Source organism: Schistosoma haematobium, chromosome 2, assembly GCF_000699445.3.
Source record: "Schistosoma haematobium chromosome 2, whole genome shotgun sequence".
NCBI classification, from domain to species: domain Eukaryota; kingdom Metazoa; phylum Platyhelminthes; class Trematoda; order Strigeidida; family Schistosomatidae; genus Schistosoma; species Schistosoma haematobium.
The window spans coordinates 22,139,037-22,163,432 of NC_067197.1; the positions used below are offsets into that span (position 1 = coordinate 22,139,037).

General features: G+C 37.7%; 1 protein-coding gene across 1 annotated transcript in view; it reads right to left on the reverse strand.

Annotated features, from left to right (window-relative positions):
• Window positions 1-24,154, reverse strand: part of ACAD9 (acyl-CoA dehydrogenase) — a 41,600-nt gene extending 17,446 nt beyond the window's left edge. The window contains exons 1-10 of the mRNA XM_051214632.1: window positions 23,948-24,154; window positions 18,025-18,154; window positions 17,795-17,984; window positions 17,677-17,743; window positions 17,521-17,624; window positions 6,721-9,690; window positions 5,992-6,291; window positions 4,496-4,586; window positions 2,616-2,824; window positions 435-535 (exon numbers count right to left, since the gene is read on the reverse strand). Coding sequence (XP_051067814.1) covers window positions 9,394-9,690; window positions 17,521-17,624; window positions 17,677-17,743; window positions 17,795-17,984; window positions 18,025-18,086 — 720 coding nt within the window. The 5' untranslated portion in view covers window positions 18,087-18,154; window positions 23,948-24,154 and the 3' untranslated portion in view covers window positions 435-535; window positions 2,616-2,824; window positions 4,496-4,586; window positions 5,992-6,291; window positions 6,721-9,393. The remainder of the gene's footprint in view (window positions 1-434; window positions 536-2,615; window positions 2,825-4,495; window positions 4,587-5,991; window positions 6,292-6,720; window positions 9,691-17,520; window positions 17,625-17,676; window positions 17,744-17,794; window positions 17,985-18,024; window positions 18,155-23,947) is intronic.
• Between the last annotated feature and the right edge of the window lie 242 nt (window positions 24,155-24,396).

A 24,396-nucleotide genomic window follows, 5' to 3' on the forward strand; every position in this document is an offset into this window, starting at 1 on the left:
ACGTACATAAGTAATAAGGTATTTCAAGGTCCTAGTCAGATTTGCTTCGTATTCAGAATGTGAATATCTAAAGCTTCGTGTGAGGTTCCGAAATAGCTGAGTTAGATTTGGGACAGTTTTGACAACTTAATTGTTTGGTAACCTTAAACAATATACGAAGACGGAAATTTACGAGTGCTTGAGTGAATGGTCTAGTCTAGTGAGTACAATACATTTCGTAATTTAATAAACGTTTAATGACTAGTGGGTTTAAAATATCATAAAATGACCACTGTTTGACTACCGTGTTTAGTGTCTTGCATGCAGTATACTAAATAAATAACATCCTGAATAATATAATCATCCTTGAAACATATAAAGTGTTTAATAAATTCAATTGAGAAAATATTCAAATTAATTAAACTGTCAAAAAAGGAACAAAATTAAAAACGAACCTGCTAATTTCAGATAAACAAAACCCACCAATAAATTCACCAGATGCTAATTTCGGTAAATAATACGCCTTTTGTTCCTTTGTTCCAAGTAAAGATATTGCCTAGGACAAAATATAATACCATAAAGTTAGTAAGATGATTAATATGTACGTTGTATTCGTCACAGATTAATCCCAATTGAGGCATCATTCGAAACCTGGAAGGACTGGATAAATGTTTCGTTCTAGTACGGGACTTCTCGGTAGTGCGTACTCATGATCCACCAAAAATTGAACTCAAGGTCCATCAGTCTCTCAGAGAACATCTAACCATTAGAAACGTTGTGTCAAACAGTTAGTTGCAGAGCGGCATACTTTGGGGTGGGTCTGAAGTTCTGGTTTCAAGTTGTGACTGGTGAAGTTTAAATAAGTTGAAAGTGTAACTATTGTCACTAATAACATTTTATGTTTGTCGGGCTACATCCCAAATTGATTAAAGTTGAAATCGAAGCATTGAACACCCGAACAGCAGTTATAATGATTGAACGTTCACAGAGACCAGGTCTTGAGATATATTCGTGATAAGGTCGTGTGTGAGCATTTCTGAGTAGTCCAATACTAAAGCAAAACAGCTGTCCGAGTTTCCTGGAGCCTAGTGGTATCCCAACTAGAACCAATCAACAACGAATACAACCTGCAAAGTGAATCGACTTCTACAAGACCCATTTAACTGAACATCACTAATGATTAACTCCACTTATGTTTTAAGTAATTATAAAAAAGTTCGAATCAGTTTTAAATAGTCAGACAGCATCACCACTTTTCTCAAACAAACAGGATCATTTAAAAACAATAAAAAAACATGTATCTGGTTATCAAAGGAGCATCACAAATTAATTACAAAGAGATTATTCTACTCGAACATACAAAGAAATATTCTAAAGTGAATACACTAATCAATAAAATAAAAAACTTTTCATCGTACAAATCATATACAAGGCATTCAAAAAGAATATAGAACAGGTAATATATGATTTTTGTTTCTTTAAGTTCATATTAATTAACAATAAATTCACTAAAAATAATGAAAGTAATAATAATAATATGCCCATTGGAAATGCAAAATTAACCCGATTAATACATATGACTTGTCTGACCACTATCACGGACCTTCAAGCATTATTATCATTTGTATGCATCAATACCAAAGTTAAACTTGATAGTTTTAAATAAATTGAACATTGAGTATAAATTAAATAATAAACATATATTTTTGTGATATTCCAATAAATAAAAATTGTATTTTTTGACGTTTCAGGACTTGATGCAAGACGCTTCTTCAGAATAAAAGCGTCAAAAATACAACTTGATACTCATCGTTGAGATATCACAAAAATATGTTTATTATCATTATCATTAATATTTTTTTAAAGAAAAACAAGAGGGATCTATTGGTTTAGTGACGGTTATGTTTATAAAATAACACAATGATCACATCATCCTACTTTTTTTTACAAATATAAGATTAGACTTATGGCTTACTGGTTTATATTACTTGACTTTCAACATCAGTAGAGTACAAATCTTTGTTCTATTTAATCGATTAACGTTTGAATGATCAGAAAATACCGTTACCAGATTATATAGACGAAGATTAAACCATCACTATGCTAACTAAACGACTAGAGATTGATTTAATGGAAGTGTTGATCTAAATATCACAAGTTCTTTAGTAATCCTGAACATAATTAACAGATAGAAATACGAACATGAATATTCCATTATAATGTTCAATTTTGGACCTATCAATAATGCAACTGTACAGTAAAACTATGTAAATATTGGTTGGTAATTATATGTGAAACATTATTGCCAATCAACTCACTAATGTGAAAAATGTATAGTACTGCTCAATCAAATTTTCAACTGATCGCATTTATGAATGTATTCAAAGTCAGACGACGTAAACAATAGATTATTTTATCCTGGATCCACACTTTATCTTAGATGGTATTATTCATATAATTTCTCATTGATGAACAACAATATGGAGTAATAAATTTGCTGTACTCATTTTATTAAGTATTAATTTAATTACATATGTTTCCTTTATAAATACTTCATAAATCTCAACAACAAAACAAGCCTTCTAAAATTTATGAAATAATCAGCTAATATTTAAATATTCAGCAGAATTACGAACTTTGGCAGTTAATGACTGATGTGCAGTTAATGTAGTCCATACAGATCCATCTAAACCGATTGCTTCGCAAGCTCTCATCCATTGAGTTGTACTGAAACCAAGACCATCATATTCTTTGTCAATACACAAAGCAAGTAAACCAAGCTCATTCAGATTATGTATCATTTCTTTCGACAGACTACAGTTTCGATCAATCTCGTAACTATCCACTAGAAGATTAACAAAAAATTATATATATATATATATATATATATATATATATCATTTAAAACATCTGATGGCGAGTTGATTATAAAGCAAAGTTTGATAGTTGATATAAAATATATACATTTACTCACAAACATATGTACAGTAACGCGTAATTCAGAGTTGAGTACACGAAGTATCGCTTAGTTAATCAGCCAACCGACAAAACGTAGATATAAATATTAAATAAGATAGTAGTATACAATAAAAACGATAAAATTTTGAAAAAGCAGTCGTATTAATCCAACAAAAGTATTTACAACATTGTTTACTGAAATCAAACTGAAAATTATTTGATTTAGTAGGCATGTTTAGGTAATATACAGCCTTGTAGTCATCATATCTGCTTCTGTCCAAGTATTTAGTATATTAAATCATCACATAATCCCGAACGATGTAAGTACACTGCATAAGTATTTGCTACTACATAAAAGGATGCTATTTATGTGTACTGTATGGAAGATAAAAACAACTCTACTTTGTCGACTGACGTGGAATAGCATTGCAACATATGATCTAATTAGACTAGAAGTATATTGTTGGTTATATTAATCTAGTTATCTGATAACAAGATAATGACAGAAATGTAAATGAGTGGTTTAAGTTCTCTGCTTTGATCGGAAACTTTTAGATAATACTTGTTGATATGACGCGGTGATCGAGCTTGCTTGTTCTGATGAAACCATCGACATACATTGGGTGAAACACTTATTTCTTGAGAACCTTCAACACCAGTTAAATCAACGAAAACAGTACGAAACGATGAGGTTCCCGTTCAATAGCGAAATCATACTGTTGTTCTTCAACAGGTGAAAAGATGGGTTACTAAAGGGTCACCTTCAAAATACTATAAACATCTGATTTTCCACGGATTTTGAATGCCACAGATAGGGTTAGTAAGATGCAATGCTAGTAGTACAATTTCTTTTTAGAATTCCTTAGAAAGAAACATTCGTCATATTGTAGGCGATCAGGACGTTTTAACCGTCTGCGTTACGCCACTAGCACGATTCATCCTCTCAGAATATAAAAATTTGATAGCCACCTTCCAAGTGTACTATAGTATTGGTTTTGAAAGAATGTAGATTTTCGAATTCGGTTTTAGTCCATAACCAAATGCCTATGCTGTCTGACTAAGATACAAGGTAAGAACTGAGGAGAATTAGGATATACGCTGTTGTGCTTGCAGTCTGTCAGAAAAATCCCACACAGTTGACAGAAAAGAAACAGTCAACAAGGTGAACATATATTTGAATCGGTTATATCACCGTAAATCCAGCTGATTAATCAGGTTTGAGACAGTTTAAACAAAAGTGATCATATTTGATTTGTTAAAAGCTGATTTTCACCTTCCACAGCGTTTGTCAAAACTTAATATACTGTCATAGTTGAACAAATATTCTTAGTGTCTGATCACTTAACAAAGTAAACTATTGACTGCAATAATACCATGAACCCCGACTAGAAAATCTACAACGCCTGCAAGACTCAGATTGACCCATGACTACATACCAAGTGAATCTGTTTTCATCCAGGAGGATATAATGTATATTAGTCAAAACATACCTTTAAAAATTGATTGCACCATTTAACTTTAATATCAAACAACAAATCACTGGGGAAAAAGCACATACTTTTGAGTATGAATCTCTTGATTTGATTGTGCATAGCGTCTAAATCATCTACTTCACGTCTAGTTTGTAATTCTAGGAATTCGAACAATTCCTGTAAATAAAAGGAAAGTCATTATCAGTTTATTAGTTGCTGATACAAGAAATGCAGTCCTGTATTCTGTAGAGAAATATTGTTTCCAGATTCCCGGAGATATTCCCTAGTGGTGATTACATGAACAGTACAAAACCTTGACTGATGCATCTATGTTCTAATTCCGAATTTAAAAAGGATCATGGTAACATGCATCCAAACAAACCCAGAATAGGAGTAGATTATTGTTATATACTTTTAAATACCTAATGGTATTTCTGCAGATATTAAACTGTGATGAGAACCAGTTACCATATAATAAAAAAATTCATGATTGATTGATATGAGCCTTATTTATTTGACTGCCGAAAGGTGGTTAGACTGTAGGAGTTCTTAAGGTTAGTGTTTACAAAGCATTAATGACAAGCGTACATGAAACAGATTTCTAACACTTTGGATATTAAATCAAATGGATTGTTTAAGAATTCCAAATTATTAGGATAAGATATTGCTTATAAGTTCACGCTTAAGGTTGCGTTTCATATAATTGACTTCGTTCAAATATGGGACTAATTCAGTTTTAAAAAAAAACCATAGTATCGCCAAGTAAAACCACTTTATTTATTTATTTTCTAATTATCTAAAGAATTTCTGTATTGCAGACAGTTACGAAGGACATATCTTGAAATGGATGGAATGTATTGAATAAAAAGTAAAATTTGAAAAACATTAAATCGATTAAAGCGATGTTCCACACAAACTTTCGAATTGACAGAATTTTAGAGAACCGAAACTAATCTTTAGTCTTTGGCGTAGAAATCCTGAACAGTCATTAACAGAGCACGACTGAATGATTAGGGAAATTTATCATTTTCCTAATATATAAAATCACACTTTCATAATATCGTTAGATAATAAATTATTCTACATAGTGTGTTGTTACTTGAGAAATAATTAAAACTTGAAATAACCGGCAATGAAACCTACAAATGTAACGTTGCAAGACACAAGTCCCAATTTCAAAGGTAGCAACTGTCGATATTTCAAGTACTGGACAATGATGAGGGCCAATATATGTAATGTCGAAACTAATACAAGTATTAAGTGGTTTATTTTGATACAATTATGCCAATACTGTCGAAGAAAATTCTATAATGCAACCATGTGGAAATGAGTTCATTTGTAATAAATATGGAATCGAAATGTCCAAATGGGTTTAAAGATGTTTATATGATCTCCGTACTCAGTGCATTAGTTTGACGTACAGTAATGATACAACGAATGGACCTTTTGGACTATGACTCAAACAGTACGTTATGCGAATTCTATTAGGTGTAAAAATATCACCAATGCAATTGTCAGTAATAATAGTAGTAAAAATAATAACAATAATAATAATAATAATACATGGACCAATCGAAAGTACCAGATTGACTTGGCCTCTGAAAAAGTCTTTTATCAGTGGCGCCTTCGAAGTAGCCGCTACAGTTGTTGAAAAAGGTGGTGTGACAACTTCGATAGGAACGGGTAATTGATTGGGCCAAATACGTTTAGGTTTGTCTAATTCCCATGGTGAACTGGCATCATTCTCTTTACGTTCATTGGTGATTTCAGTTGAAAATGATGCCAGACATTCATGGGTTTTCCCAGTAGATTTTGACGGAAAATTACAACCAGTAAACGCAATCCGTCGTAATGAAACGACATTGCAAATCCTGTTGAATAACTAGATGATGATTAAATAAAGTATGAACAAATAAGAAATTTTATTCTCAACAAAATAAAAAAACAAATATAATTTTCATCGTGTGACTGGTTATGCCGTCACTTTGTTTCATTTTCATTGATTCTTCGCCTTATTTCAAAACAAAATTAGAGGCATCTTTTGTGAGAAAATTCTATAAATTATAAACTTAACAACAAAACTATGGAAAACTTTCAATTCGCAAGACAAAATACATCTACAGTTTGATCACACTATACACCTGATCAATTATCATGTCATCATTTCCATAGAAATTTGGAATCAGATAAGGCGAGAAGGTAATGGTGAAGTTGGCAAAGTATTAGCAGTATGTCCAAAAAGATTTTAATATGACCATCATTGGAAACCAGGAAGCACTGAGTGGTGGCATTTTCTTAGTATTGGACTCACCAGTGTACGTCCACGACGCCATCAGAGGGAGGTCGAGTCCAGGATCTTCCGTCCCGAGCACGAACGGTCAACCTCTAGACCACTTGGCTGATATCCAACACTGTGCTCACTGGTGGCTAACTCTCAAGTGCGATTGCAGGAGTTCTAGTGAGAAATCGTAACTAGTGAAGTGCAGCCATGTTGGGTGTGGGACATTTATCTCACGTAGGCAATAGAAAATGGTCATGCAGTACTACGAAGTGTTTCAAGTTAGACACATACACCATTTGTTTCCTGGAATACTAATATATCTGAAACGAAATGGTATTCTAAATTAATTACGTTCAAATGTCACAAACATGAGCAAGCACTATAGTAACTGTGCGAGATAAAATCCACATACACACACCAAGTATCTTAATATTAATGGAGAATATTTGCAGCTGATGTTGAGGATGTTGGAGTTGTTGTGATGTCTGAGTTGGCTAGGTTGGCTGTGAATCTCTAATTGTTCTTCTGGACATCACCGACACGTACTTAAAATAAAAGTAAGCTATAACAATTTCTAAACAGTTTTTTTATTACGATCATGAACCGATGATTGATGTTAGACCACCACTGAAAACCTGGAAGCAGTGAACGGTCGTTTCATCTCATTGTGGGGCTCCTCAACAGTGCGCATCCACGATCCCGCCCGTGGGACTCGACCCTAGGGCCTTCGGTCTCGCGCGCGAACGCTAACCTACTACCACTGAGTCGGCATCCAATGGTGTTAATGTCTAACCTCAACCAATCCACGAAATTGCGCGACCAAACAATAGCTCACTTCTCTTTAAAGTACGTGTTCCAATACACTATGTGTCATTTAGTGAATCGCAGAAACCCTAATATGATAAACAAACCAAGTTAAAGAAATACAGGTTAAGACATTTACTGTATGAACGATATTTAAAAGCTAATAGAAGGTAAACTTCCTGATAAATGAGCACAAAAAAATTACACACCAGCGAAGTAATAAGTTTTCACAGTGTGAAATAGAAGTGGATGTTAAAAGGTGTAGATAAAACCATCCCCCTATTTGTTTATAAAGTAGTGAAAGATAGTTTCTGTTTCTTCTAGACACAATCATGTCATTTAAGCAATCAGTCTATATAAAACTATGAATATGTTGAGATTAATAAAAAACGAAGTACACAACAAGAACATCCCCCGTTCCTATGATTATGCAAGAGTCTGTCATGCATACATAGTAACCAACAACGACAAATCAACTAAAGGTGCGATATAGTATTTGCAAAATAAGTGGACTAAAATAAAGTCCTATGGAATAAAGTGATGAAGAAGTTCAATGTGTTTAAAACTATTCAACTATCACAGCAATTAAAGTACTTACGACGAAGTGATGATTACTAGTTAACAACTACAAAGAAAAAAATACAAAAATACTCTTACAGCCTATTTTTGACAAAATGAACAATTTTTTCTATGCAACGTCTTGAAAGAATAATTGCTTTATGTGGAGATTCAACTTACCCACATGAGCAACAAAACTACCTGAGTTTATCACTAGTAATATGTTTAATAACCGTTATCAAATACACTGTCTTCCAAACAATTATATTTAGTGATTCAGATATCTTTCGTCAAATATATGGCTCGTCATCTGTCCCTGTCAAACAGTCTGGTGCACACACTGAATTAATGATCAGCTTATCTATATTAAAATATTGATGCAAAACTGGTGGTATTAGAAAGACAACTTGGTGGCTGCTATCCAACAATGAATCATCTGAAGACACTCGAGTAACGGTAAACATGGAAGTTCTACTTCATTTTACCATGAAATCTTTAGCATTTTAAAAGCTACACCTCCTGGAATGAAACTCATCAAATTCAGCTTTTGTGGTAAACACGTTCCTTTCCATTCATGATTAAAATCCATTGCTCAATAAATCTACACGTCAAGTAACTTATGACACCTTAAAACCGTTATCTCATGTTGTGACTGCAATTCTCGTTCATTCCTGACTTTTATGACTTCTTAAGTCAGAACCTATGATATATATTCCTTGTTATTATGAATGTTATATATTTTTTAACTACATGGGGACTGTTGAATAGTTGAAGGTTTCTATTTATTTTATTGCTCTGAAAAACTACTGCAGGTAAACTCACGTCTACTCAATACCCAAAAAGTGACGTGAATGAAGTAGGGGTTATTTCAACAACTTCAATGACATTCAACAATCTCCAAAACTCGACAATGAAAAACTCCATGGGCTTTTATCCTGGATTCTGCTTTACACTCATTATGTACAGACCACTGATATAGATCCAGGTGCTTGATTCGAGGTAAATGGGATAAGTTTCAACATATAACATAATAAGTGGAATTAATATCCCTAGGCTATTGATCTAAGTGAAAAAGAAGTATCCATTTTTAACTTTGTTTGATGGGGTCTAAAACTGTGAAATAGTCACCAGAAAAATTTATCTCAGTATCTCCTTAAACGAGTTTTTTATTTTAAAAAAACTATCTTAACGTAAAGAAACAAAAAAGATAAATATTTGCTCATACAACGTTAAGAACAGAGTTATGCTATCTAGGTGTTTATTATGCACAATAGTGAGACAACAGGGTAAAAACACGTGTTAATGTCTAATCACATATATACAAACATTGAAGTGCTAAGTTCATGTTTTTTCTTCGCTTCCAGAAGGCAATGACGTGGAGGATGGTGTATTACCACTTATCAAAGGTGAACGCGAAACAATAATATCTCCTTTAAAATCACTGGATTTCAACAATTTAGTGCTGGTTGGACTCAGTAGAGGTATTTCGTCTGATTGTTGACTCTCTCTTTCCAATAGTAGATGCGTGGCTTTTTTATCAGCTTCGTCATATACATCAAGACGACGAGGAGGAATGACAGCTGCAGCTACATATCGTCTTTCTGAATTCAGAAAGTTAAATGTTCCTATAGCATGATGCTGAAAAAGAATTCAAAAATATAAGAAGTCATCATTAAATGTCCTGTTGTCCTTTGTAACTTAATATATTGATATAGAATTATTCGCAAAATATAACAAATGTTACTGATATGTGCTTTATCTAATGGAACCGTATGGAACTACGAAAACCACACACTTCTGTATTCATATCGTTTTTGTACAACCACAAGCTATCCGAATAGTGGTCAGGATTAGAAGAAAACAACAGGGGTTAGTTATGAGTCAGACAAAAATATTCACAAACGTAAAATGATAGGAACCGAAGGAAGTGCTAGGTGATAAAATAAAACACTTGTTTCTCCAGTATGGTATACATAAGGAATATAAGTGAGTACTGTGGAAGAAAGTGTGATATAAAATTTTGACTTGTGTCCTCATAAATTTTTATCCAATAAATGTAAACTAGAACTTAAACCGTTCACAATTAGTTACCAAACGTTGAAGTATCATTCTGTTTTAGGTATTAGTTTTAACATACTGAGGTTGATAATGAAAATATTCGGACGCTATAAAATATGAAAAAACTGTCTGCTGATGACATAATTTATAAGACTATATAAATATGAAGACCCACATATTTTGAAAATACCTGAAATTCACTTCCCAATAATCATTTAAGTATCAATTAACCACTCTCAAATTCACTTAATCTGTTCACTACCAAACATCAAATGAAAATCCAAAGGAGAGCCTGTAAGAATGGGTAAAACTGAAAAACGTTTGCTGAAACTATCGGGTTAAAAATCAACAGACTAAATATGAGATATTCAGTCATCATGATAAGCAAGCCTGACCACCATGATCAGGTCTTAAAGCCATTAATAAAAACAGTATGGATTACAGAATTAGTAGATAGCGTTATAGGTACATCAAAGCGATAAGCTTAATAACTATAATCTAAAAGTGTGCAAGTCAGTGATTTATACCTCCCTTTCATTAATGAGTTATTTTGCAACTTGATAATACTCATAAACTAGGAAAAAGACAAAGGGTATTATAGTACACAACCGTTTTCGATAAGCTTTTTTTCTTTATGGCTCCTTTAACTTTATTAATGATGCAATTTGTTAGCGCATATAACTCAGTTGATCTAGAATCCAACATTATAAAATTATAACACTGACTACTTTAACCAGAACAGTTGTGCAGTACTTTCATAATTGATTTATTGTGACAATAATTATGGATCTATAATTGCAGACCATGAACCCATTTTACCGATAATATTTTGTATACAAGCGTTGCTTTAAACCACTGGATAATATATTTTATAGTTCATACTTTCTGTCCTTTAACCTTAGTTGGATTGGTGAAATGCGGATGACTCAAAAATCTGGTTTCCCTAAGACCTAGCCAGTTAGGTTGATTAGTATGTGCCATACTTAGTCGTCCTTCGTTACAACAAATATAAAAAAATCCAACATTATTATTATTGGTAGTAGTACAACTATTAGTTGCGAGATTCACACAATTAGCATTACTGATAATTAGATTTTGTTTAATATTTTGATGTATTTATTTATAACTAATACTATCACTCTGGATACTAATAAATATAATCGAACCCCAATTATAATTGTTTTGGAAATGAAGCAGTTTTTCTTCCTCTGAATAGTATTATTTATTTACTTGAACACATAAACATTGGTACAAGGGGGCACCAAACACATATGCGCCACACAGTAACAGTGAGGTGAGTAGTAGTTATCATTGATTTGTGTGAGGCCTGTAGTACTGACCGGGTGCTCAAACCGGAGCACATGGTTTCTTTAGGAGGCCATACTCGGAGCCTTTAACCTAAAGGTCTAATCCATAATGCAATGGAGCAACGTCAGGAGACGTAGTCCCATGGTAATCGGTGACCAACGACAGGTTCATACTCCATTTGTTCCTTCAGGATCCTGGAGCCCATGTACACCATTGGTTTGGAACCAGGGTTCACCAAATGCCCTAGGTGGATCCTTCATATCCACCAACGCAACGAGGGAGCCGGACATTCGGTTGTCACCTCAATTTAGTGAGCAACACACCCGCCGCAAGAAGGCAGTGAGTAGGACTTTTCTGGCAGTGGCTGCATACCTGAGGCCATGTGAGAGCGTTTCGAGAGGGAGAGCGAACTCTCCTCACTCTCGGCTGTACCACGGCATTTGGGGCATTTTGAAGTGTGGAGATAACAAACTAAAAAATTCCCATAAAATGGCCGTGCGCGACCACCCTCAAGTTTTCCTATTGGCTCTGCGGCAACGCTCTCGGCTCCCTAAGACCACCACTAATTCAGTTTTGTTTCCAGGTCCCTCAGTAAAAAATACCCTTCCATAATGTGGGGAGCAGGGAATTGACGACTGCCGTCATACCTCTAATAGCATTTAAGATCATCTTGTTCACGATCAAATACCTCCATCATCCAATAATTCTTCCATCCCCATGACTAACAATTCTCGCATATTTTTATCACCACACCACTACTGCTAATGATTTCAGTTCATGAACTGTTATTTCTGGTCTCCAGAAACACGCTCTAAACTAAATGTTTGAGCTTCTGATGTTCGAACTTTGTGTCAGATAGGACAATATGCTTCTTTAACTAGGACTCTAGAATCTCGCGCCACCGATGTATGCTGCGCCTCTGAAACGCACATACAGGATTCAGGTACAGTCGTTCATTTGATCTAACCTTGTCCATATAAAGAACAGGTACGTTTTACTCCTTACGTATCTAGATACCAACACTGTTACTGCCCGTGGCCTCGCTTTTGTGAGTGTATGACTAAGTTCACCAGTAGAATAGGGTCTGCCAGACTGCATTCCAATAAAAAGTTGCTTGTGTGACTAAACAGGACAGTAAGAACTCGGAACGATAATGACACACGTCGCTGCTTCCTCGTCCTCTCTACCTAAGCTCCCAATGACTGCAGCTCAGATGAAGCTGAAGATGACTTTTATGGGAAGCTATCCAACGTCGAACGAAGAGCTAAACACTTTGATGCAGAAATAATTACAGGTGATTTTAATACTCATGTAGGTAAACTGAACCAAACCGAAAAGTACTTCGATAAATCATACGGTGACGCAGCTCAGCGAATAGATAATAGAGACCGACGGTTGCAACTGTGCGCAAATAACCGTCCACAAGCACCAAATTTAAACATAAGGAAGAAAAACGGCTGACATGGTGACCCCTACGATAGAATCAACGATGAAATCAGTCAGTCAGTAAGTCAGCTACAACGTAGGACTAGGCACATATATGCATCAGTTCAAGTTGCCATACCTCATTAACACAACAAGATGGACACCGGATTCATGGAAGTAGTTAATCCAATGGTGGTAATATATAAAAGAAAGATTGTATGTAAGGATATAGTACAGGAAGAAAGAATTAGTTCGTAGAAAGAAACATATAAAGCAATTCTAATCTCATAGTTTAAGGGAAGACAGAGAGTGTATACACCAACATCATTGTGATCAATTCTGAGCCATGTCACCAAGAGTCTCCAACCATTGGTTACGATAGTCACGAGGACCCCAACCAAGCAGTCTGCATCAACCAACATGGCTCAAACCAGAAGTTAGTGTCTTCAAGCACTGATGCCACGTTTTGGTTTGGCCACCCCAAACTTTCTTCCAATCATCCTCAACACTAGTTAGCATTGAGTGTCGCGGTAATTGGTGTTCAGGCATATGTACCATGTGGCCCAACCATCTTAGTCGATAAAGATTTACAACCTCATCAACTGATTCACCATCATTCCCCATTACCTTGCATCTAACCTCACCAGCGGATGCGAGCAATATTTCTAGGGCATCTCTGGTCAAATACTAGTAGCTTACGAGTGTCTTCTACTCTTAATGGCCATGATTCGCTGCCGTAAATTAAAACAGAACGGACTGCCGCGCAGTATACTCGTCCTCTTATTGATAGACGGATATCTCGCCTTCGCCATAGGTGACGTAAGTTGGCAAAAGCCAAACGAGCTTTTCGAATCCGTGCTGAAATTTTGTCAGACACCAACCCATTAGGGCTGATCAGACTTCCAAGATAAGTGAAGTTGTCAACACGGGCCAGCCCTGGAGCAAAAACTTGCACTTAGAGGGAGATAAACGCATTCCAAACATTCAGGCATTGTTGCGTAGTGCTACCAAAAGACTCTGCATTTTATCAGCGTCTTCACCAAACAGGACTATGTCATCTGCGTATTCTAAGTCGATAAGTGGACCTCCTGGAAGGAGATCAATGCCCGAAAGTTCAGTCGACGAAGACGTTATTTCTAGCAGTATGTTTATGACGAAATTGAACAAAAATGGAGAAAGTGAACAGCCTTGACGGACACAACTCGAGGTCGCAAAAGCAGATAACAGTTCGCCGTAAGCTATGACTCGACTTGTAGTGTCTGAGTAAAGAGACTTCACAAGATTTATGTACTTCTGAGGTACGCCTTTCAATGACAGACACTGCCACAGAATCTCGCGGTCTACCGAGTCAAATGCTGCTTTTAAGTCAAGAAAGACCACCATTGTCGGACGCCGATAAGTATGCCTATGTTCTAGGACCTGACGAATGGTGAATATGTGGTCGATGCAGTCACGACTAGGTCTGAAGCCAGCTTGATTCTCTCGTGTTTGCAGTTCACGAGTCTTAGTTAGGCGTCTGATAATTATTGAGGCTAGTATTTTAGATACTATATTAGTCAAACTAATCCCCCTATAGTTATCACAGGATGACTTTGACCCCTTCTTATATATTGGGACAATCAGTGATTGCGACCAGTCAGATGGGGTTACGTCCAGTTTTCAGATTTTAGCTAAAATATTAGTCAACCTAATCGCTAAAATTGTACCACCATACTTAAAGACCTCTGGACCCAATCCATCCGGACCAGCTGGTCTTCCTCGTTTCAGATTAGCTATAGCCTTTTAAACTTCAGCTATGGTCGGGGGACCTAATTCAATGTCCCATTCAGGGTGTTTGGGAATGGTGGGTAGTTGTAGAGTAGCTGAAGGCCAGGTGAACTACTCAAGAGGATTATATTACCATCAGCCATCGTTCAAGAGGCTCGAAAGACTGTGGTTCATTCTGAAGCACACGTTTAGACTCAAATCATGCTCTAGTTCGAGAACACATTTGTCTGCATCTTACTGCACGTAGAAAAGCCATAGTAAGAAAACCATAACAGTTCGACTTGATGAAAAAATAAAAAATGCATTTCAGAAACAATTAGAGAAGTCAGCCAACCATGAAAGTGATGTCCACCGAGAGATACCTTGGCATGATATCCAAAAAGCTGTAAAAACAGCCATGATATTTACCAGTAAATAAAACCAAAATGTTAATAGAAATCAGTGGATTCTAGTGGCATCTACTGAACCGATAAATATCGGGAAACTCATCCCGTATGACTCCGAAAATCATGAGAGACGTAGATTGATAAGAAGTCTACTCCATGATCATGAATAGTGGTGTTTAGCTGTTAAGTTTTCGTTTTTTCCTGATTGCCACTGTTATAATCTCTCCTACTACAACCCAGCTTCTCTTATTGCTTAGTATTCTTTGACACTGCTTCACTCAACAAGTTCCCGAATCAGTCAGTCAGTCAGTAACAACGTAGAACTTCGTACGTACGTACATCAGAACACGATTAAAGAGGAAAGTTATTATGGTCTAAATAAAAGGGTTGAGTGGAAGTAATAATCTCTCTAATACCTTCTTTTTGAGCGAATTCGTTGGATCTAGTGTTAGGGTCCACTTGCATTGAGGGTCAAAAAGTCGACTACAGAAGAGATTTTGGGGAGATTCCTACTTTCATTCAACCCCTTTATTTGGAACATAATAACGTTCCCCTTTAATAGTGTTCTGATTTGGGGACTTATCGAGTGAGGTGGTGTCGAAGAATACTAAGCAATAAGAGAAGCTGGGTCGTGATAAGAGAAATTACAACAGTAGCGAAAGTAGAAGAGATGGAAAAGGAAGTGGTGATAGGTTACAGTAGACAACTATTCGGAGTTATCAAGGAAACGAGTATTAAAAACCCAGAGGTTCGTGAGGCTATCTCGGAAAAACACCGGCATATTATTCACTCAATCTAGGAGATTGGACCTATAGGCAGAACACTAGACAACAGCTCAACTTGTTAACAGCCACATTTCAGTAACCCACTGTCTCCAAGCAACCTGAATCACAGTGATTTAAGTCCTTCAGCTCTGAGAGACGTTGAAAATGATATAAATAATCAAAAATGAAAGAGCAGTAGGGCCTGATGGACTAACCCCTGAGACTTTTAAAGATGGTGATTCAGTTTTAGCAGTTAGATTGACTGAGGTCTTAGTTAGGATTCGGGAGTTTAACGAAATCTAATCTGACTGGTCTTGATCGCTGATCGTCCGAGTTTGTCAGAAAGGGTGAAATTCCTCTCGTGACAATCACAGAAGCATCGGTTTAATATCATATCTAAAATACTAGTCACAATAATAGTTTCATGCCCAACTAAAACCTACAAAGACCAAACCCGAGAAAACCGAGTTGGTTTCAGATCTGAATGTGAATATATACACCAAATACTCACCCCTCGGCAGATTCAGAAACATACACATACTTTTCGACGCCCGACTATAGTTCTACTTCTTGACCTTGGTGCGGTGTTCAACTCTGTTGGTTGTGAGGCACTGCGGCAATGTATACCATTTAAAGGCTTGCCAAAGAAGCAAGTCTACCTTGAAGTTTCTTTACTCAAACAGTACTGGTTGAGTCAGAGATCACACAGTACTGCCATCACAATTTATTACTTCAATTGGTGTTAGTCAGGGTTGTCCGCTACTCTTATTTCCAGTTAACTTCGTCACAGATATACTTTTAAAAATAACGCTTTTGTCATTTGACTTTTCAGAGCTTGTTCTTCCACTTCTTAACTTAGCATATGCACATGATATAGTCATGTTTAGTGAAGACGCTGATAAAATGTAGTCTCCTGATCAACTTAAGCAACGATGAAAGCTATTGCTTCACTATTGCCTTGCGTCTCCCAGCCAGAGGACGAGTTTGACACCCAGAAGTACGCTCCATTTTACTTTATGAGTACGAAACATGGCCATTAGGAATGGCCATCTTCATCAACTGAGGCGGATGAAACGTGTTATTTATGCCCAACCACTTCCTACCTCGATGGATAGCCAGGTGCAAAAGTAGGCTGGAAGAACGAAAGGGGCAAGTAAACTAAATGATGGCACCAGTCCATGAAGTCAGCGACAATCGGACTGTGCCGTGTTAACAGGTGTAGACTACCTGGTTTGTGTCCGCGTGATTATCGCGAACAGTGATTAAAGACTGATTAACATGGTTCGAAATCATTTGTGATGGTGCATGTGCGTCCATTCTTCGTCTTCTCTGAAGTTCTGAGCTTCTGAATTTCTTGTAACTCTTTTCTATTTCACTAATTCCTATTTTCTTCTCGAATCGTATTTTCGATACCTAATCTTTTCTATCGCCACTCATACTGTTACTACCTCTTCCATTCTGGGACTCAGTCTGACAATTTCATCTCTGTTCTATAGGGTATGGCAACTCGGACCGATGTACATACGTGCCAGGTTCTAAGTTGCGACTAAATGACTGACTGAATGGCTCAAAAACAGCTGTAGGGTTTTGTCTTGATATAGTTATTAATAACCATGTACATTACGGTAAGGACTGGGGTGGATTCAGCTAGAACCAATATTATCTGACTATAATTTTAGAAAATACCTAAGCAGACTTAAGAAGTTCGAGAACATTAGAAGAACTGATAAACTACAAAAGTAGAAAAAATGAACACTAACTGTTGACATCACTTCCACAGGCAGACGATGTTTCCAGCATATATTTAGTATTCGTTGGTAGTCAACTGGACTTTTTGTTTCTCCCTTACCAATGATAAGAACCTCTGTAGAAATAATCGTTAATCATTCAGCAACATAGCACAACTATCAACATACCAAGTGGAGGCTCCAGCATGAAAAGCAAAGATAGAGACTCCTCAGAAATATCCAAAGCATCTTTCACCTTAAATAAAAAGTTCACATTATCTATAACCGAGCTAACTAAACAACATACCTTCCAACTAAGAGCGAACCGCGGAAAAGCAGCACATGGTCCAATCACCTTCACACCTGTATTTAAAATAAATCCTTCTGGATTGTAAGCTGCAAAATAAATTCCAGGTGTATTATAGTTAACCATATCAACATCAGCACCGACACTTTTCTGTGAGAAGACAAGACTTCCATTATCAGAGAGACCTATTCTAAATTTAAAACCCGACTTTCGAATATTTCATTTCTTACGCTAGATAACGTACACACGAAAAATGTTTTAGCTGTCTAAGAACAGAACGAGATTGATTCATTTATGACTCGAAAAGCAACAAACGAAGTTAACATTCAGTTCTAGTGATCAATTGAACATGACTGGAATCTAAAACAACATAGGTAAATGATGTAGTTATTACAACAACAAAATGAAAAACACTCATATATAAATACACTGAAAAATTACTCCACATAAAAATGAATCAGTCTATTGAACCAAAACCCGACCGTTGTTGCTACCTTGACGTGGTGGTCGGGCTTGCCTGTCGTGATGAAGCGACCGAGCTATACTGGCTGGAACAACCGTTCTTCAAGGTCCTACTATGTCAGACAGGTCGGTTGAAGAGCGGTAAGACTAAGAGCAACAAACCCAAGGTCCGAAGGCGAAGTCGTACTGCTGACTGTACAGAGGTGTGACAGCAGTAAGGTGTTTCCTTCAGACAACTAGCACGACAGCGATGCTGCCTTCCCACAAGGAGGGGTGGGGTTAGAAAAGGTTGACCCTAAAATGCACACCTCGCCTTATCCCACGGATATTCGTCTCCGGCGGTAAGGTCTCAACAAGTACGGAGCTAACACAAAAACTACCTATAAAAATGTCGTGTGTGACCGACCTCAAGCAGTTGTCCCTTAAGCACTGCGGTCACGCTCTCAGGTCACTAAGACCACCTCTAGTCCAATTTCCTTTTCAGGTACCTCCAGAACAACCCTTCCACAGTGTGGGCAACCGGGAAGCGATAACCGCCCTCATACCTCTAACAGCACTCAAAACCATTGTATTCATAATCAACCTCCCTCTTCACTTCCTATTATTCCTCCTACATCGACTTTCACTTCTTAACTTCCTTTTTCGGCTTCGCCCTCAAGTGTCACCACAGCCAACGATTCTAGTGCTCAAAACACTGTCCTAGGTCTACTGAAACCTCGCTCCAAACTACACATTGGAGCCTTCAACGTATGCACCCTATGTCAAATCGGTCAACAGGCTTCCCTGGCTAGAACCCCAGAATCTCGTACCATTGATGTGTGCTGTGTCTCTGAAACACGCATACAGGATCCCAGTGTGGTCATTCACTTGGCCTCACCTCAGCGAAACGGAGAGCCACCGAGGTACACCCTCCGTGTATCTGGTGACCCGATGGCCAGTTCTCGTGGACTGGCAGGTGTGGGCATAGCACTAAACATGCGGGCGGAACAAGCACTGTTAGAGTGGATCCCCGTTAACAGTCGTTTATGTGCTGTTCGGCTAAACGGCCCCGTAAGAAATCGGAAGGATAGGGACACACGTCGTTGCCTTTTTGTCGTTTCTGCCTACGCTCTCATCGACTGCAGCTCAGATGAAGTGAAAGATAAATTTTACAGAAAGCTAAACGTTCAGACATAGTACTCGTAGCAGGTGACTTTAATGCTCAGATAGGTAGTTTAAACCAAACAGAAAGGCATTTAGGTGGGCCTTTTAGTATTCTGGCACAGCGAACAGATAATGGTGACCGTCTGATGCAACTGTGCTCAGACAATCGTTTATTTTTAGCAAGCACAAATTTTAAGCATAAGGAGAGACATCGCCCAACATGGCGACCCCCTACACCAAACCAACGATGGACTCAAATAGACCAAATTGCCATCAGTCATCGTTGGAGAGGGTCGGTAGAAGGTTGTCGCTCATTCTGGAGTACCTTCTTGGACTCCGACCATGCCCTAATATGGGCACGCATCTGCTTGCGCCTCACTGGACGCAAAAAAGCCACACCAAAAAGACCCATTAGAACTGAATTGAGTAGCGAGAAAACCAAAAGTAGGTTCCAGGAACAACTGAGGTCACAATTAGATAGTTCTGAAAATGAATTTGACCCAGATGTTGCTTGGAAAGATATACAAATAGCTGTGGAAACAGCAGTGACATCTGTTAGTGATTTAAACTACAGGGTTGCAAAGAACCAATGGATTTCCTCAAGGTCTATTGCACTGATGGATTCTCGTAAACTCATCCCATCAGGCTCTGAACATGATGAAGAGCGACAACAAATCAGATCCAGGTTAAGAAAAAGTCTAAGGAACGACCGTGAGCAGTGGTGGGTAACGAAAGCAAAAGAGATGGGAAAGGCGGCGGCTATAGAGAACACAAGACAGCTTTACAGACTAATAAAAGAAACTGGAATTAATAAGTCAAGTGTAAGTGAGATTATTTCGGAAAAAGATGATACTCTCATCTGCTCCCAGTCCAGACGTTTAGAACGATGGGCGGAACATTTCAGAGAACAGTTCAACTGGCCTTCAGCTACTCTACAACTACCCACCATTCCCAGACAGTGTGAATGGAACATTGAAGTAGGTCCCCCAACTCTTGCTGAAGTTGAAAAGGCTATAGCTAATCTGAAACGAGGAAGACCAGCTGGTCCGGATGGATTGGGTCCAGAGGTCTTTAAGTATGGTGGTACAATTTTAGCGATTAGGTTGACTAATATTTTAGCTAAAATCTGAAAACTGGACGTAACCCCATCTGACTGGTCGCAATCACTGATTGTCCCAATATATAAGAAGGGGTCAAAGTCATCCTGTGATAACTATAGGGGGATTAGTTTGACTAATATAGTATCTAAAATACTAGCCTCAATAATTATCAGACGCCTAACTAAGACTCGTGAACTGCAAACACGAGAGAATCAAGCTGGCTTCAGACCTAGTCGTGACTGCATCGACCACATATTCACCATTCGTCAGGTCCTAGAACATAGGCATACTTATCGGCGTCCGACAATGGTGGTCTTTCTTGACTTAAAAGCAGCATTTGACTCGGTAGACCGCGAGATTCTGTGGCAGTGTCTGTCATTGAAAGGCGTACCTCAGAAGTACATAAATCTTGTGAAGTCTCTTTACTCAGACACTACAAGTCGAGTCATAGCTTACGGCGAACTGTTATCTGCTTTTGCGACCTCGAGTTGTGTCCGTCAAGGCTGTTCACTTTCTCCATTTTTGTTCAATTTCGTCATAAACATACTGCTAGAAATAACGTCTTCGTCGACTGAACTTTCGGGCATTGATCTCCTTCCAGGAGGTCCACTTATCGACTTAGAATACGCAGATGACATAGTCCTGTTTGGTGAAGACGCTGATAAAATGCAGAGTCTTTTGGTAGCACTACGCAACAATGCCTGAATGTTTGGAATGCGTTTATCTCCCTCTAAGTGCAAGTTTTTGCTCCAGGGCTGGCCCGTGTTGACAACTTCACTTATCTTGGAAGTCTGATCAGCCCTAATGGGTTGGTGTCTGACAAAATTTCAGCACGGATTCGAAAAGCTCGTTTGGCTTTTGCCAACTTACGTCACCTATGGCGAAGGCGAGATATACGTCTATCAATAAGAGGACGAGTATACTGCGCGGCAGTCCGTTCTGTTTTAATTTACGGCAGCGAATCATGGCCATTAAGAGTAGAAGACACTCGTAAGCTACTAGTATTTGACCAGAGATGCCCTAGAAATATTGCTCGCATCCGCTGGTGAGGTTAGATGCAAGGTAATGGGGAATGATGGTGAATCAGTTGATGAGGTTGTAAATCTTTATCGACTAAGATGGTTGGGCCACATGGTACATATGCCTGAACACCAATTACCGCGACACTCAATGCTAACTAGTGTTGAGGATGATTGGAAGAAAGTTTGGGGTGGCCAAACCAAAACGTGGCATCAGTGCTTGAAGACACTAACTTCTGGTTTGAGCCATGTTGGTTGATGCAGACTGCTTGGTTGGGGTCCTCGTGACTATCGTAACCAATGGTTGGAGACTCTTGGTGACATGGCTCAGAATTGATCACAATGATGTTGGTGTATACACTCTCTGTCTTCCCTTAAACTATGAGATTAGAATTGCTTTATATGTTTCTTTCTACGAACTAATTCTTTCTTCCTGTACTATATCCTTACATACAATCTTTCTTTTATATATTACCACCATTGGATTAACTACTTCCATGAATCCGGTGTCCATCTTGTTGTGTTAATGAGGTATGGCAACTTGAACTGATGCATATATGTGCCTAGTCCTACGTTGTAGCTGACTGACTGACGGACTGATTGAACCAAAACTACGAAACGAAAAAAGCAACCGAGATGTTTTCGTGAATCGAACCAAGTGTGGTTCGGACACAATATATACAGAACCAAAGTACGAATCACAAACATTTTCAGAACATCTGACACAGGTAGCTAACTCTACCAAATGGAAACGTACCCAATGCACAAATTTTGAATGGTCAGCGAATGGAGGATTTAGCCAAATGAGATTATACATGAAAAAACCTTAACACAAAACCAGAACAGTCACCTAAATCATGTATGCGTGTTTGGCCGGTATGTACTTTTTTAGTGTCAAGTACTGAAGGGATTCGTGAGAATTTGTAGTGAAGCGCAGAGACAGGTCATAGTTGCAGTCAAAATCGACGACACCGTGAATTCCAGACGACGCTCTTCAGCAACAGCCGAATTCCACCATCAGAAAAATATTAGGTGAATCCATATTGTACACATTAATGTATCTAGACATCCACATACATTGAAGGGCCTAAGAATTATGGATAATAAGAGGCTGAATCTGATCTGTTACTCATAAATACCTTCAAAAGAGGATGGTTGACAAACCTAGAGGAGCATTATTGACGTTCGAGAGTAATATAACATACAAATGAGTAAAACTATATCCGGGCAATATTTAAGCTGCGACTTTACAGCTGATGTAGGACAAAATGAAATTCATTGCAATCGAAAGAACCAAATAACAAACAGAAATGGAGCCAAAAACACACGAAAAATTAGTAAAATTGAGACAAGAGCTTAAAAAATTAGGATGAACATGGTAACTCAGTCCACATAAATAAAATACTTCATCATTTAAAGCCTATTAGATATTTTCGAAATCCCTTGTTAACTATAGTAGCATGTTAATTTGCATCACTATCCTACTCTACCGCACAACAAACAAATTAATGTTAAGGGAAAGAGAAAAACGAAGTGTCAAGTGACAGAAAGTACACTTGAAATGTAGGGTCTGAAAGACACTGTATACTTGGCCGACATATTCTTAACCTAAACTTATACCTGACCAGTTTTATAGAGCGTGTCGTTTCGAAGTCCTATTTGGATGTTTACGAATCACCAATTCCGGGTTGCATATTAAACAAGTTCTTCATTTTCGCCACACTCAAAGCATAATTCTTTCCAATAAACAAGTAGTGATTGACGAGTCACACGGAACTATACCTGACTGCTCTAAAAAGTGGTTGAGCACAGTGGACGGAGTAAGGTCGGGTGGTTAGCATTGGTCATATAACATTCTCATCATACACAATTAGTGCCCTTAGAATACCGTATGTACCGAAGCACTTGGGACCCAAGCATTTCCTCTTGCTTCATCAATCATGTTTCATGTTTGTAAAGTGATGCAGAGCAGAACTCTATGTAGTAGATCCTTTTTTAATCTAATAAAACTGCATATACAATAATGAGTAAGGTTAACGCACTGTTGCTTAGCCCTAGAAACCCAACACGTTTATTTCGTCTAGTAAGCCATGTAAACATATAACTTCCAATACATCGCGTAGATAGATAACATCAAATATGATATCTTTTCTGAAAATAGAACGAAGACAGTGCACCTGCTAGAAGTGTACTGTTCAGCCTTGTGTAGGCTTACGTTTAGCCTGAAGGTTTCTTGTGTTGGAGGAGTGTTATAAACACCAGCTAGAATGCCAAAATGCTATCTAGCTAAATGAATAAGTGAGTTTTGCGCCAAAATCCAACTCCTGTTACTTTAAATATGATTGGTTCGTCTATAAGTTATAGTCTCACCGAGAAAATAACAGGAAAAATTGAGCTGACGACTCATTATGTACAGAGAATGCACTTACATTTGATAAGGAAATCAATTGACAACAATCATAAATAACGCGAGCGTGCGATTAAGACAATCTGATAATGGGGACAACAAGTTGATAGTGCGAGGTTAGAAGTTGTAAGTAACGTCGAACTTGTATGTGTGCATTCTGCGTTCAATGCTCTATGTGCTCCACAACCTTCAGTCTTCAGTATTTTGGAGAGAAGGTAAATCAACTGTGTTAACCCTTGCACCTTGCAATAACGTAGAGAACTAATCTCGCCTTGAACTTGCCAACAGAAAATGGTGACATTACATGTTGTGGCAGAGAATTTCATTAATGCATTACTCAGTGAGAGAAAATAGAATTCCAGAAGTGAACGATTTAATCTCGGTGTTTGAACGTTTTGAGAATGTCCTCCTAGGTGATCAGGCCTAGACTAGTGGAAAAGACAGAACATCTTAGTTCCAAACTCGTCGTTC